We start from the raw sequence: 16,392 nt of genomic DNA on the forward strand, positions 1-16,392 counted from the left end.
AATCTATCCAGCCTATATATACCCAGTTCCTTCAAATAGTCCTTTTGTGGTATAAGAATTAGTCATTACTGGCTGGGCGTGGTGGCTCATGCCTGTAATCCCATCACTTTGGGAGGCTGAGGCGGGCAGATCACGAGGTCAGGAGATTGAGACCATCCTGGCCAACATAGTGAAACCCCACCTCTACTAAAAATACAAAAAAATTAGCAGGGTGCGGTGGCGGGCACCTGTAGTCCCAGCTACTCGGGAGGCTGAGGCAGGAGAATCTCTTGAACCCGGGAGGCAGAGGTTACAGTGAGCTGAGATCGCTCTACTGCACTCCAGCCTGGTGACAGAGCGAGACTCCATCTCAGGGGGAAAAAAAAAAAAAAAGAATCAGTCATTACTTAAGTTCTTAAGTAATAACCAACATTTACTGAGTACTTACTATATGCTAGATATTATTCTAAGTAGTGTTATGTATTAACTCATCTAATACAAAAATTCCATAAGGTATACACTACTCTTAAGGAGGGGTATAAGTAATGTCATCTCAGGACATCGTAAATACAAAGCAGTATTTCTGGAGCCTGGAAGGCCAGCATCTTGAAATAAAATCTGTACCCTTTATCATTCATTGGCACAAGGTCATGTTACTTATATATGCAGCTGTGGCAGAAATGGATGGGATAGGAATGGTTTTAGGAATCAGACAGATCTAGGTTCTAATCTCAGCCATACGTATTACTAGCTAGGTTATCTTAAGTCAATGACTTAGCTTCTCTAGGCCTTCATTTCCTGATTTGAAAAATGATGATGATGATATCTTCCTTAAAGAGTAGTCATTTAGGTTAAACGATGTGATAAATATAAAGCACTTATTATTATACCTAGTACATATTCATTTTATATTTCACTATCCTCTTTCCTACGCCCTGCCTTCCAACATACACATTCCCATTGTATACATGCTACCACGAATTCAACAATTTAGATGTAATCTAAGGGAAAAAAATGCAGACATTTCCAACCTGCTACCCCTACTATGGCCTAATTTAACGTAATATTGGTCTTTTTCTAATAAAGAGAACTAAACTTAGATTCTGTTTTCTGTGTTTAGATTTTACAGGATACATGGAATTTTAGGTTCGGGAACTAGTGACAATTACACTAATCAACAGCCAATTTATCAGATTTATTAGCAAGTTCCAAATTTAAATAATATTTCTGGAAATTAAAATCCATGCAATAGTCTGTATTTCCTTGGCATTTAAAAGTTCATTACTTTGGCTTTCTAGACTTGTCTAAAAGGTAACAGACAAAAAAAAAAAAAAACCCAAACGTATTAGAAAAGAATTAATATGTGTTTACCTGCCTCATTAATTGCCTTGAACACATTTGCCTCAATCTTAAGAGCTGGGAATCAATTAACGTTATGATTATTTAAATATTTAACTAGGTCTTAGCCTACAATACTTCTAATATTTCTCAGGTAGGGGGTACATGTGCGTGCGTGTGTGTGTGTGTGTGTGTGAGAGAGAGAGAGAGAGAGAGAGAGAGAGAGACAAAGAAAGAGAGAGAGAGAGAAATAAATATTTTTACTAGAGGTTGCAGGGTGATGAGGGTACCTGGAGTACCAAGAATATTTAAGTACCAGAGTGGGTTAGAAATGCTTGTCTTTGCACAGCCTGAGCCTCAGGGTATATTTTTGTGCCTGTCATTATATTAGTTCACTAATATAAATTAGGGAGTCTTTAATGACAGTGCAAACATTTTCTATCTGAGTAAATTCCCACTACAGGCATTTTCAATGACTGATTAGTCAGTCTGGTAGCACTTTAATTTTTTTCTCTCATTTCATTTTTTACATCTGCTACTGAATTACTGAATCTGAATTATAACACTAAAAAATTAAATTATAGCTATCTGGTTCTTTATTACAGCTTTCTTCCTTGTACTCCATAAATAACCTTTTAAGCTCAGTGTACTCTCTTGAGTTATATGTAGGAGAAACTTTCCTCACAAATCTTATTTATCTACTTGAAAAATATACATATACTTTTTACCTGGCTTCAAGCAAATATATGATAGTGGCCTGATCCTCATTCAAAACATTTTAAATGACAGACTTTCTCTAATACATAATTTTAAGAAAAGTAAAGCATAAGATAAATATTTTAAGTAACAGTTTGAATGGAAAGACTCTTCAATTACGCAGTATATAAGAGAACAGATACGCATGCAAGAAAAAAAAATCACAATATTCCAGTGACATTCTCTAGACCATACTCAGAATGTGTAATTCTATGTAAATATAAAAGCATTTCCAGGAAATTGTGGATTTTTTTCTGAATTAAATGTTTCTATTAATTGTAACCACTGACGAAGTAAAACAGCACTTCTTACATCTTTGCTCCAAGAAAGACCAAGTAAGAATTTACTCTTGCAAGTCTATATGTGAATAGGCCCAAACATGATTATATAAGTACCCTGTAATTTTCCTTAACTGAATATATTTAGTTGAAGAATTACTATCAGCGGACCAGCATACCATTAAAGTGACTCATCCAGAAAGCATATGTAAAAAACAAAAGAACATTACAAGCATCCTGAACAATAGACACTGTTGTATTCTTTCTCAAGTGCATTTATAAGTTACTTTCATTTTATATGAATGCTGTACCTGGAAATGAAGCAAATGTGTTTATACAGTAACAATAGCAAAAGCTCATCACTGTGAGCTTCTTTGGCCTTTAAAGAAAATAAATGGTAAATGGCACCCAAATGAAAAATCCCTATAATGAAAAAAAATGTGAGAAAATAACTCATTCTTAGGGGGGGAAAAAAAACCTGTTAAAAAGTCACCTTCACAGAAAACAACTAGAATTCTTATTCCATAAAACGTAAAAATATGCATTCCAAATAGGTGTTCATAAGTACCATCATTTACTCCTCTAACATGTGCCCTTGGGAATAAAGTGCAGTTTTTCTCAACTGGATTCATAATGTGGTCTGAACTGATGCTGATAGCAGAGGAAATCCAATAAGAAAACATGAAAGCTGCATTCTATGATTTAACTCTTAAAACTTCGCTAAGTACATTTCAATGTCTGAGTTCATACATTTGTACAAGTTCTCAGCCTGAAAACTTCAGTCTGACTGCATGTTTAAAAAAATAAAGACAGACTTCTAACAAAAAGAAAACAAGGAGGAAGGGAAAGTTTGAAACTGTCTAAGTAATAATTTGCAAATTTTGAAGCCTGAGCACCAAACTAACAGTAGTGGACAGACAGTCAAGCTGCCCCTTGAAGAATCCCAGTCCCTTCTCCTGCTGTCTCTTCTGCAAGTGTTATTCTGCCTGCAGCAAATACTAGGCATGAATTTTTAAATCACAGGCTGAAAAACAAACTGAAATCTCCTACCCTTCTTGACAGTCTTAGCTCAAGGCCAGGACTAGGAAGTAATAAAGCGATGCAGGATAAAGTCTTGTTGGAATAGTTTGTTCTCCTCAAGAAAAATCTTTTTAAAAAATCATTTGGTCATTTTGTAATAAAAGATGCCCCACCCACCTACAACTCAAACTGGAATAATTTTAATAGGTCAAGTCTTATCGACTTGATATTGGTCTATCCTGAATTGTCTCCTCCTGGAGATTTTATTTAAATGGCTGGAATGGCATTCTTCTCAATAAAAAAAAAGCTTGTCAGGAGCTTCAAATGCTAATAAATCCTTCATGACAATCCCATACTAATGTCTTCACTTGTCAAACCTATGTAATGCATTCTTCTTTAACCTTGGAACTAGAACACTAATGATAAAAGTGTAGATTGTCAAAGGAGGCTACTTAATATAACAAAAGAAAGGCTTAAAATAAATTAGTAAAATCATGGAAAAGCAAGGACTATGGAAAATGTAGACTTGTTGACTAAAACTAGAAAGAACAAAATCCTAGTTCAAGAAATCTGAAATTACTAGTCTGTAAAATTTGGAATTTTCAGTATATGCTTATAGGTGTATTTAGTTGTGAACTACAATAATTGAGTAAACAGTACTGAAAAAAGGTCACAAAGAACAAACAGGTAGAAAACAACTTATATTCAATACTGTCAAACAATGTTTTGACAAACTAGATGCGATAAATGAACACTGCTTCACACCAACCAAGACGACTACCTGCTTCTTGAATAAGCATTCACAAATGCTTTTATCTGAGCAATCACTTAATGATAACTTTACTAATATACCCTTACTTCTGATAAATGATATCTTCAATAAGTTGTGAAAAGATCATACAGATTGATAAAATATTTGAATAGATACTGTCTTCCACATTACTATTTGGCAAGAATTAAGTACACATAAATAGTGTTTCCATAAAGCTATAATGCTGTATTAAAAGAATGTTAGCCTTGTTGAGTGCAATTTTTGTGATCATGGGTAAATTTTTCATGAACTTTATTCCTGAACTCTTCAGGGAAATTAATAGGACTATATGTAGATTCTTGCACTCGACAGTTTTGAGGAACAAGTTTAATGCATGAAGTCCACAGGTATGTAACATATACAAAGCCACAAATTTTCACCCAAACTGAATGCAGATTGTTGAGATCAGTGCTGAGGTCATACTGCTGAAGCCATTAGAGTCCATTCCATATTAGTGCTGCCTGGATTAGCAATATTTCTCCTGCGTAATAGGGTTATAGGTCAGACAAAAGACACTTCAAAAGATATAGTAAGCCTATGGTTGTATTTATTTTCCTTATTTATTAACTGTGGATATTAATAGGATTACTATATACCCTGAAATAAGAAATTGGCAATACAAACTAAAGCAATTAGATAATACAATTGTAGTAGGTTTTTAAGTTCCTCACTACTGAAAGCAGTCCCTAAATAAAGCAAGTCTTGATTAGTTATCTGGGCATTATCACCTCATAAATTTATTATATTTTATATAGTTTTGTCTACTAACAAAATAATGGATTTAAAAAAAAAAATTTGAGACGAAATTTGAGAGGTAGGTAGGGTCTTCTAGGACACCGTAAGGAGTTTAGGTTTCACCTTAAGTGTAGTGAGAAAGCGCTGAAAGACTTCAAGCCAGATAAATTGATAAAATTTCTTTCTTTTTTTTCTTTCTTTTTTTTTTTCAGCCCAGAGGTCTTTTATTTATTTATTCTTTTAACACCTATTATGCCATGAATTCATAGGGAATAGGTTCCAGCAGCTCAGGCTCCTTCCCATTGGTTCTCACAAAGTGTGCCTCTCTGGGTGGAGCAGGCTGGCGCTTTAGTTGAACCCAGGTACCTTTCTCTTTGGCTTCTTTCTTTTTCTGATCATTTTCCTTCACGCGTTTCAGGAAGCTATCTCGGCTCTTAGAGTGCTTAATGTGCTCAATACGCACATTAATTGTCTTGGCAAGAATCTTGACCTTAACTTGTTTGTTTACAACACTGCCAACAGCATGCTGGGTAACATTGTAGACTCTTCCAGTTTTGCCATGGTAATACTTGTGGGGCATTCCTTTTTGAACAGTACCCATTCCCTTGATGTCTATGATATCACCTTTCTTATAGATTCGCATATACGTGGCCAAAGGAACAACTCCATGTTTTCTAAAAGGCCTAGAGAACATATATCGGGTGCCTCTCCTCTTTCCCTTTGTGTTCGTCGTTTTGGCGAATTACTGGAAGATGGCGGTTCCGCCGAAAGGCTTTTTTTCTTCTTAGACAGTCTCGCCCTATCTCCCAGGCTGGAGTGCACTGGCGTGATCTCGGCTCACCACAACCTCCGCCTCCCAGGTTCAAGTGATTCTCCTGCCTCAGCCTCCTGAGTAGCTGGGATTACAGGCACATGCCACCACGTCCAGCTAATTTTTGTATTTTGAGTAGAGAAGGGGTTTCACCATGTTGGCCAAGATGGTCTCCATCTCCTGACCTCATGATCCACCCACTTTGGCCTCCCAAAGTGTTGGGATTACAGGTGTGAGCCACTGTGCCCAGCCACAAAGGTTGTTTTCAAAACGTCGTCTTCTCTGAGACCCAAATAAATATCTGGGCTACGTTTTTCAGAATTCTCCATCTATTCATATATGTTCCTGAAAAGTCCTTCCACCCCAGCAAAAAGGGAATAAAACACAAAGAAGGGCTAAATACACTTTTGTGTAATTTAAATAGCAACTGGTCTCAAAAGTCATGTTCAAAGAAAGGCTGCTGAAATTTTTAATTCATCTACACAGGTGGGAAAATATTTGGCAAAGCAAAGATTAATAAAAGTCCCAGAGACTTTCAAGTGTTCTGGCAAAAACATATACAAGCACAAATACACATACAATCTGGCTAAAGGCCCTGAAATATTCATTTTGAAATGAATATTTCATTTATGAATGATCCCTAGTGATCATTTATGAAACAAGGGAAAGGAAACTGAAAACATTCACTAATACAAGTACTATGAGACAATGTCTTCAATACAGAAGCTCCTCAAGTAGACATATGTATACATTGCTTGGCTAGACTAGATAAGGGATTGGTGAACTACTGCCTATAGGCCATATCTGGCTGGCTGCCTGTTTTCCTGTGGCCTGTGAACTAGGAATGCTTTTTACATTTTTAAATGGCTGAAAAAAAAAATCAAAAGAAGGATAGCATTTTGAGACTCATGAAAAGTATATGAAATTTAAATTTCAGTGTCCGTAAATAAAGTTTTATTGAAAAACAGCCAGGTTCCTTCATTTACATATTGCCTATGGCTGCTTTTGGACTACAAAGGCAGTCCTGACTCCTTATAACAGGGACTGTTTGTAGTCTGCAAGCCCTAAAATATTTAATATCTGGCTCTCTGCAGAAAAAGTTTGTTGATCCATGTTCTAGATTAATAAAAATGCCCCCTTGGGGAGGGATATCAGCAATTTCCTAGTCCAGATCTCTCATGAGGATATGGAAACTGAGAGAAATCAAAAATGGATTGCCTAGGTATACACCGCCAGGCCTCTGGATTTCTTTCTTTTCTTTTCTTTTTTTGTTTTTTTGAGATGGAGTTTCACTCTTGTTGCCCAGGCTGGAGTATGCAATGGCGCGATATCGGCTCACTGCAACCTCCACCTCCCAGGCTCAAGTGATTCTCCTGCCTCGGCCCACGTCCGGCTAATTTTTTTTTTTTTTTTTTTTTTTTTTTGTATTTTTAGTAGAGACAGGGTTTCTCCATGTTGGTCTGGCTGGTCTCGAACTCCCGATCTCAAGTGATTCACCCGCCTCAGCTTCCCAAAGTGCTAGGATTACAGGTGTGAGCCACTGTGCCTCTGGATTTCTTGATGCCTCTATAACCATAATGCAACTGAGTCTCCTTGCAACAATTCTTTGCATCCTTCTGAGGATAAAATGTATATTGTGAATTCCATAATGTGGAGTTGATTATATAAGTTTATCCTGCTGAATGTATCAATAGAATGTTAATTTAACAGGATGGAAAAAAAGCATTTTTTTTATAGAGTTAGTACAATGCCACAGACAGCTATGATCAAAGCAGGCTGGCAAAATTTATTTTGTAAATCCTCAAATTAAATAAATAAAATATAAAAGCAACAGACACATGCAGAAACTCAAAGCCAGGTCCTGTATCCCAGTCAGTATAAAAGGAAAAACCAGCCACTATACTGCAACATGAAATTCAGTCTCAATGGCCAAATTATCACTTCTGAAAATAACACAGAGGAGTCCAAATCAAATTCTCCATTATCCCATCTCATAGCTTCCTTTTAGAATTGATCAAAATGCATCCTAAATAACTGATCTCTTTGTCATTACCATGGGTTTTAAAATGATACTACAGTACATTCCAGGAAGTTGCCAAGTTACAAATCCCAGTGTTGTACAGACAGACACACAAACACACACACATGCACACACTCATTTCATCCTATAGAATATATCTTGTTATTATGCCAGTTTTACATATGAAAAATCTGAGACAAAGAGAGATTAAATAGTTTCCTCTAAGTCATGTAACTAGTAAGTGGCAGATACAATATTTGAAGTTATGGAGTCTCATGTGTGTTCTTAACCAACATGCTCTACTGCCTGCTGAGAATAAGGCAAGATTTAGTTCAGCAGTATTTCCAAGTATGGAAGTACAAGGTGAACCTGGTACCTGAAGTTCTTTTAGGCCCTGAAATTTAACACATAGTTCTGTTAATGGCATAGCAATGCAATAGCAAACAAGGAAGTGAGAGGGGAACAAATCACTGTCTTTGCCCCATGGAAGCCTTACTGTAGGGAGGTTAAGACAAGCAAATACAAAGATGTACAAATTGATGGGAGTATCAGTCAGATGATAACACACTGAAGAGTTAGTAGGAAGAAAATAATTTGTAAACAGGAGGAGATGTAATATCTTCTTTGAGATATGTGGCAGTAAATGAAAATAGTATTTTTCTATCTTCAGTCAAGAATAAGAAGAGATGTTTATCTGGGAATATGGTAGCTGCACTCAGGGATTTGAGGAGAACAAACCTAGTTTGGAATTGCTATTGTGGGGAAAAAGAGAGAATTAGAATTAAATGAAAAGCTACCCCAACGCCATTAGGAGGCTAAGGTTAGAAATTACGGAACAACGGATTCCATCAGGTAGACTGTGTGACTTCTGTCATGTATGCAGGAGTTGGGATTGGAACAGAGCAACAGGAATATCAGGGTGTGGATGGCAGAAGGCTAAAGGAGGAGGGCTTGAGGCAAGTATGGGGATTCTACAGTGCTAGACAGTGTGTAGGTTATGTGGCAAATGAAGCTTGAGGGGAGCAAATAGTTTGGGAGAAAAGAAAGAGGGGCTGGGCACGATGGTTCACACCTGTAATCCCAGCACTTTGGGAGGCCAAGGTGGGCAGATCACCTGAGGTTAGGAGTTCGAGACCAGCCTGACCAACATGGTGAAACCCCATCACTACTAAAAATACAAAAATTAGCCGGGTGTGATGGCACATGACTGTAATCTGTTACTTTGGAGGCTGAGACAGGAGAATCGCTTGAACCGGGGAGGTGGAGGTTGCAGTGAGCTGAGATCACACCACTGCACTCCAGCCTGGGCGACAGAGTAAGACTCTGTCTTATACATAAATAAGATGAGGAAGGGTAAGGGTAAGGTCATAATGAGGGCAACAGAAAAACAGGTGCCAGAGGCAAGGGCGGTGTGAGGATGGTTGTGGGTACAAGGGCACATTCAGAGCTTGAGATCTTGGTGCTGGCTACATTGTCATGTGTGATGACAAAGTCTGATGTTTACATGCTATGAGGGAAGCTGAAATGGAGAGAATAACTCATGATGACCAAATCAAGGCTAAGGATCTTTGAAGCCAAGTTGTATATTGAGGCATCATTTTCAATGGTGAAGTCATCAACATTCATAATTTTTTTTAACTAAATAAACATTTATTTCTGGCTTTGTGAATTGCTTTTGTATTTTGTAATTTCTTTTTTTCTTGGAGGATGTTTTTGTGTTGTTTGTTTTGACGGAAGGTTATGAAGTAAGAGAAGAGGTCTGTGGAAGAGGGTATGATTAGCATATGGTTAAAATCAGATTTTCACAGAGCAATATTTTATCTCTCTGAGGGAATGCAGATTGATAAAAATTTTGTTTTGGTTCTTTGAATGATGTATGCACAAACATCGTGAACAATTTTGTTTCCCATATTTTCAAAGTAGATAATATTAAAATAATTGGTAATACTTTCAAAATGTGAATGGCGTGTTACTGTAAAAATTGTTTTTCAGTTATTTAAATTTCACTGAACTCATAAGTTACACAGATACACCAGGTTATTTTTAACAGTGCTGTAAACTTGAAGAGCTACAGTGAATTATTCTTAATTATATATACACTGTTTACTTACCATATTTATTTTTAAATGGCTGCAGTTTTCAGATACGAATATATAATGGTAAAATAATAAAACAGTATATCCAGATGTTGAGAGATGACTGAACTATTCCCTGAGCTCGATCTACATATGTTTTGTAAGCCAATTAACTCTTCTGAACCTCTGGAGGGTACCAATAAGAACCCTTTCAAGAGTAGTTTACTCAAAAAAAAAAAAAAAAAGGCCGGGCGCGGTGGCTCAAGCCTATAATCCCAGCACTTTGGGAGGCCGAGATGGGCGGATCACGAGGTCAGGAGATCGAGACCATCCTGGCTAACACGGTGAAACCCCGTCTCTACTAAAAACAAAAATACAAAAAAACTAGCCGGGCGTGGTGGTGGGCGCCTGTAGTCCCAGCTACTCGGGAGGCTGAGGCAGGAGAATGGTGTAAACCCGGGAGGCGGAGCTTGCAGTGAGCCGAGATCCGGCCACTGCACTCCAGCCTGGGCGACACAGCGAGACTCCGTCTCAAAAAAAAAACCCTGAAAAAATTAATATGCCTCAGAATGTATCCAAAAAAGTCCAGTAAACAATTACTTTAGACCTCTGACCTAACGTATGGACTATTGACTAGACAGATTTTTACCCAATAAAACAGACAGCAAATTTATCATGTACCTTTAGGATTTGCTTTGATGAAATTCCAAAGTTTCCCTCACAGGAGTCTTCAGGGAATGTATAACAAATGTGAGACAGCACAGTAACAGCAAAAAGAAAGTTGGTCTTGGAGTCAGAAGACCCAATTCCCACTTCCTTTACATATGCCTTTGGGCAAGACACCTAAACCACTTGAGTCTCAGTTTTCATACCTGCAGAACAGGAATAATATCATCTGCCTCTCTGATCTGGTGGGGTGGTTATAAAGATACAAATTGGCCAGGCTTGGTGGCTCACACCTGTAATCCCAGCACGTTGGGAGGCCAACGCGGGTGGATCGCCTGAGGTCAGGAGTTCTAGACCAGCCTGACCAACATGGTGAAACCCCTTCTCTGCTAAATACAAAAAATTAGCCAGGAGTGCTGGCATGTGCCTGTAATCCCAGCTACTTGGGAGGCTGAGAATCTCTAGAACCTGGGAGGCAGAGGTTGCAATGAGCCAAGATTGCACCATTGCACTCCAGCCTAGGCAACAAGAGCCAAACTCCATTAAAAAAAAAAAAAAAAAAAAAAAGATACAAATGGGTCTGAGACTCTTTGTAAAGTGTTTGTAATATAAAAATCTTTACTTGATGGTATTATAAATGCTACAATAAGAAAATTGTGCTTGGCAGGAGGATGGAGTCAAAAGAGATCTCTGGCTCCTTCCTTTTAAGTTTCTACACATAAAAGGAATACTTAGAAAGAAAACCCCAGTACATGGAATATATTTAACATAGGAAACTTTCCAAAAATGCCTCTAATCTACAGCAAAGGATATTTGCATTTATTATAATTCTGTCAACTCATAAAAATAATTATGGTTGATTTCAGACCCATAGTATATAAGAATTCTGAGTACATTTATTGTAATATCTGTGAAGATTTCTTATCAATATTTGAAAAGAAATTACTACTTGACACATGGAAAAATTGTTTGAGGCCAATACCATAATACTGCTTCAACTCCAAATAGAGATCTCTTTCATGCTAAATACTTCTATAGAGCAAGATGGCAGCTCTTCCTTTGCTTCACTTGCTGTGTTCTATTCTCCTTCCCACCATTCAGATGGAAGCATTCCCCAAGATCCCCTGTTCTTTTCTCTATAAACGCTATCTTAATGCATTGCTCTTACATCAAGGCTTTTGTTATTATATATAAGCTGAAGATCCCCAAGTCTCTATACTCAAACCCCAACCTTTTATTTGAGGAATGGTCTTCTAGTCTCACATAAAAGTAAACATGTAATTGAGTGTCCCATGTCTGCATAAGCATCATATCCAAACCTGAGCAGACCACCTTCTCTCAGAAACCAAATCTATTTCTGATTATCCTGTTTTCCCCAGTGGCAGCACTACTCTTCCAGCTGTCACTGCTTAAAACCACAGAGTTGGCTTTTACTCTTTATCTTTTGTATTAACCATAACCAGCCAGTCACCAAGTCTCATCAATCATTTTCAAAATGCCTTTGTTTTCTACCTTTGTCTGTGCATTGCAGCTGCCACTTTTAGAAAGTGCATCTCACCTAAAGGTTGGAACACTGCAACGGTTCTAGATGCATTCAATCCATATCACATAATGCTTCCAGAAAAAAAAAAAAAGAATTCTTAAGACATTGATGTCACCATATCACTACTTGATTCAATGAGTTAAAATTAAAACCTTCGATTACATTTGAAGTCTCCAAAGCTACCATAGGTTACAGAATGCAATTAGAAACTAATGAATATGACTAACATCCTGAACATGAATTAAGAGGTTTTTAGAATTGAACACATTTAACTAATACAAATTAGTGGGAAATGGCAGTGCTATTCCAAATATAAAAAATAGTCACAATTTTCATGGTAAATATGAAAAGGAAGAGTTTTTATAAACCCCACATACCAGCCTTATTGTCTCTGGGGAATTAAAAGTGCACCTGTGCCCTTTTGGCACACACATCGACTCAGCTATACATAGATGGACAAGGGTATAACAGCATTACATTGCTTCTTTCTCTCTGTGGCATGGGTTATAAGCTATGATTTAAACTGTTTCTTTAAATATGCAAATCATATTTCATGCATAGATCCCACATTGATCTTGCAAAGACCAGCTCTCAGCTACATTTTTAGCATGACATAGAGAGAGAAATCTCAATTTTGCTAAGATAATCTTCTTTTATTGCATTTCTACAGTTTCCTCTTTACAAATTGTTACTAGTGTCACCCTTTAATGAGTAGTGAGGTACAGAGATTCTAATTTTATTTGAGATTTTATTCATTTAGGGGAAAAAGTTCTCTCTATTATTTTTCAGAAATAGAAAAACTATGTCTTATTTACATAATTGTAAACTGCTCATTTTCTTTTCTCCATTAGCACAATATTGCTGCCTAATAAAGGGTATGATCTGAGAAAGAAAAAAGTGAGCATACACTAATGAGTAGTATCAGAGCAACAAGCGAAGTTGCAAAACACTTTTTTCGCTTGTCTTATCATACATCAACAGACTTCATTTTCTACATGAATTCTCTCCCCACAAAAATAGTATTTTCAAATTTTCTACCATACACACAGAATCTAGAATATGACCCCAATCATTTTAGGATCCAGGGCCTCCTATATTTGCAGCTAAAGTTTAAGTATTAGGAAAACTACCATTTTCCCCCTATGATTTGCTGCGTGCACCTGCTGAATCTTCTAATATAAAACCAGGGGCAGGATTTAATAATATATATAGTTTAAGGGCCAGAAACAGTGGCTCATGCCTGTAATCCCAACACTTTGGGAGGCTGACGCGGGGGGATCGCTTGAGCCCACAAATTCGAAACCAGCCTGGCCAATATAGTGAGAGCTCGGCTCTATGAAAAATTAAAAAATTAGCATAGCATAGTGGCACATGCGTGTGGTCCCAGCTACTTGAGAGGCTGAGGTGAGATGATAACTTGAACCTGGGAGGTGGAGTTTGCAGTGAGCTCATATAGCGCCACTGCACTCCAACCTGGGTGACAGAGCAAGATACTGTCTCAAAAATATTTGCAAAAAAATTTTTTTTAGATTGTTTAAGGATCTAAACATTTGCCCACAAATAACTTGGATTTTTAAAAACTGGATCTCAATTTTACAGTTTTACATAATCATGCCTTATATTAACTAACCTAAATTCAGCAACTGGGTTTTACTTTTTGATTATTACCTTTTCTTATATGATCTAAAAAAATCTTCTTGATTTGCTTCACTATTCACTTTGCAACTTTGACTTTGTAAGACTTGGAATAAACTAAGACCTGTTTGGGATAAGTCTTTAAAAGCTTTCTCTTAGTGTCACCCTGATTAAATCTTTCACAATCATTTTATCAAAAAAATTATACTTCTATCACATCCTTGAAGGTAAGGGGTACATTTTGTACTTCTCAATGGGCCTAGTATATTGTGTTATACTAAGTAGGAGTAAATATATATTGGGTGAAATGAACAAACATGTTACTATCCAATGGTTTAATCACTAATCAGTTAAGAATAAACTATATGAAGTACTAAATAATAAATGAATAGGGAAATATCCTTATAATATTCACATATCATGTTGACCCACACGCTTTTTGTGAGTTTTTTTTTTAAGATGAAGTCTTGCTTTGTCACCCAGGCTGGAATGGAGTGGCGTGATCTCAGTTCACTGCCACCTTTGCCTCCCGGGTTCAAGCAATTCTGCCTCTGCCTCCCAAGTAGCAAAATTACCAGCACCTGCCACGACACCCGGCTCATTTTTTAAAATATTTTTAGTAGAGACAGGGTTTCACCATGTTGGCCAGGCTGGTCTTAAACTCCTGACCTCAGGCAATCTGCCAGTCTCGGCCTCTCAAACTGCTGGGATTACAGGCGAGAGCAACCACGCCTGGCCGATTTTGTGAGTTTTCTACCATGCTCAGAATACTCCATTCAGTGCCATGAATAGCTAACATGTTTTGTCAATTCTGATTATATTAGGTGAATGAATAAAGGTAATATAAATTTTAATATTAACATTTTCTGTATTGTTATGACATATACATTAACTGTAATTACTGGAATATATACATACACACAAATATACATATATACACACACACAAATACACACACATTTCTACTGATTAAAATCCTTGAGGGAATTTTCCTGAGACTCCCCTGACTGCCTGAGTATTTACATTACATACTTTAAAACATATACTCGGCTGGGTGAGGTGGCTCATGCTTGTAATCCCAGCACTGTGGGAGGCCGAGGCGGGTGGATCACCTGAGGTCAGGAGTTCAAGACCAGCCTGGCCAACATGGTGAAATCCCATCTCTACTAGAAGTACAAAAAATTGGCCAGGCGTGGTGGCAGATACCTGTAATCCCAGCTACTCGGGAGGTTGAGGCAGGAAAATCACTTCAGTCTGGGAGGTGGAGGTTGCAGTGAGCTGAGATCGTGCCATTGCACCCAGCCCAGGCAACAAGGCGTGACTCCGTTTCAAACAAAACAAAACAAAACAAAAACAAAAAACGTATCCTCATTCCTCAATCTTCAGAAACAGGTCCTGGCATGTTTTAAATTATATTATGGAATTCCTAATGTGGTATTTATTTTTACAATCTTAAACTCCAGTTTACAGTGGAAGGAACATTCCATTAATAACAACTACAGACTTCCAAGTCTTCCTGGGCCATTCTTTCATTCACTTATTAGATATGGGTAACATGTGGGAGGTGGTACTATAATGACACGTTTTAGCTCTTCTTTCTCTTAGTGCCTAAAAAATGTATAGTCTGCCCTGCACCATAAGCATCTGAGTCTCTTATACTGCCAAGTACATCTTATCTGTTAATCTTATCTATTCAATAAGCATGTAAGTTCCTCTAGAGCAGCTGTGTCATATTTTTCTCATAGGACCTACTATGATTAGGTACCACCAGAAGCCCTCCATACTTATCTCTGATGTTAAAATTAAGATTGCCAACAAAATTATGTTCAGATCATCATTAGATTCTCTTGCAGATAGTCTATGTACTATTGGTAACATAATATTAACAACAGAAACAAGACAGATGCCTTCAATTATTTAGGTTTTTTTCTTAAAAATACATTAATTGGGTAAAATGACAGTAGCTTATGGGAGTTGAGGTCATCTTGAGAAAAAAAAATTCAACATATAAACACTCAATGGTCCATTTTTATGCTGTAGAAAGGAGAGAAAATGATGGACTCAGAACATGAAGTTAACATTTCTAGTGGATATGAGTGAGCAGCAGTAAAGTTTTTAATACACTAAGCATGACTAATAAATATAATTAGAAAATCACGCAAGGTCAATTAATCAAAGAGGTCAAAGTACGTGTCCAGAAGACATGATATACATGTTAAATATCTTAACTGAAAAAGTATAAATAATATTCATTTGCTAACTTTTTGATGTAGAGCTGAGGTATCATATATGAGTTAGGCTCCAATTGGCTATCTGCAGACCCTTCCTTGCATATAACCCACACATGAAGTGTACTCTCTAAACCAGTTTCTAGATTGATTTCTAGATTTGTTTCTAGAATTTAAACATTCATGAAGGAATCTAATTAGAGAAGGCTTTTAGAATGAGTTCCTATCATTTAAGATTGTTTTACGCACGCCTAATTAGAGAGTAAATTTAAAGTGACTTTAGCAAGTATTTTTCAAGCAGTCAACACTGTTTTTGCATAAATGGCAAGTTTTTTTTTTTTTAAGCACCATTTCTTGGTTCACATAATATTTAATTAGAGTAAATAACTGCACCAATAAGTACAACTGCCATGTAAGTGAGGTTTGGAGAATAAGCACAATTGACTCGTGATAAGCCAAAATCTCAAATGTTGAGAGTAGAAGTACCAGGGTGTACT

General features: G+C 37.1%; 2 protein-coding genes across 2 annotated transcripts in view; both read right to left on the reverse strand.

Moving 5' to 3' along the window:
• Nucleotides 1-16,392, reverse strand: part of DIAPH2 (diaphanous related formin 2) — a 904,603-nt gene that overhangs the window by 352,724 nt on the left and 535,487 nt on the right. The gene's annotated exons all lie outside the window — the stretch shown is intronic.
• LOC140710756 (large ribosomal subunit protein eL21-like) lies at nt 5,119-5,659 on the reverse strand (the record flags this gene model as incomplete). Its single annotated transcript, XM_073013182.1, has 1 exon — nt 5,119-5,659. A coding segment is annotated over one exon (492 nt), but the record flags the coding sequence as incomplete, so codon positions are not given.

This window comes from Chlorocebus sabaeus, chromosome X (assembly GCF_047675955.1).
Source record: "Chlorocebus sabaeus isolate Y175 chromosome X, mChlSab1.0.hap1, whole genome shotgun sequence".
Taxonomy (NCBI): Eukaryota; Metazoa; Chordata; class Mammalia; order Primates; family Cercopithecidae; genus Chlorocebus; species Chlorocebus sabaeus.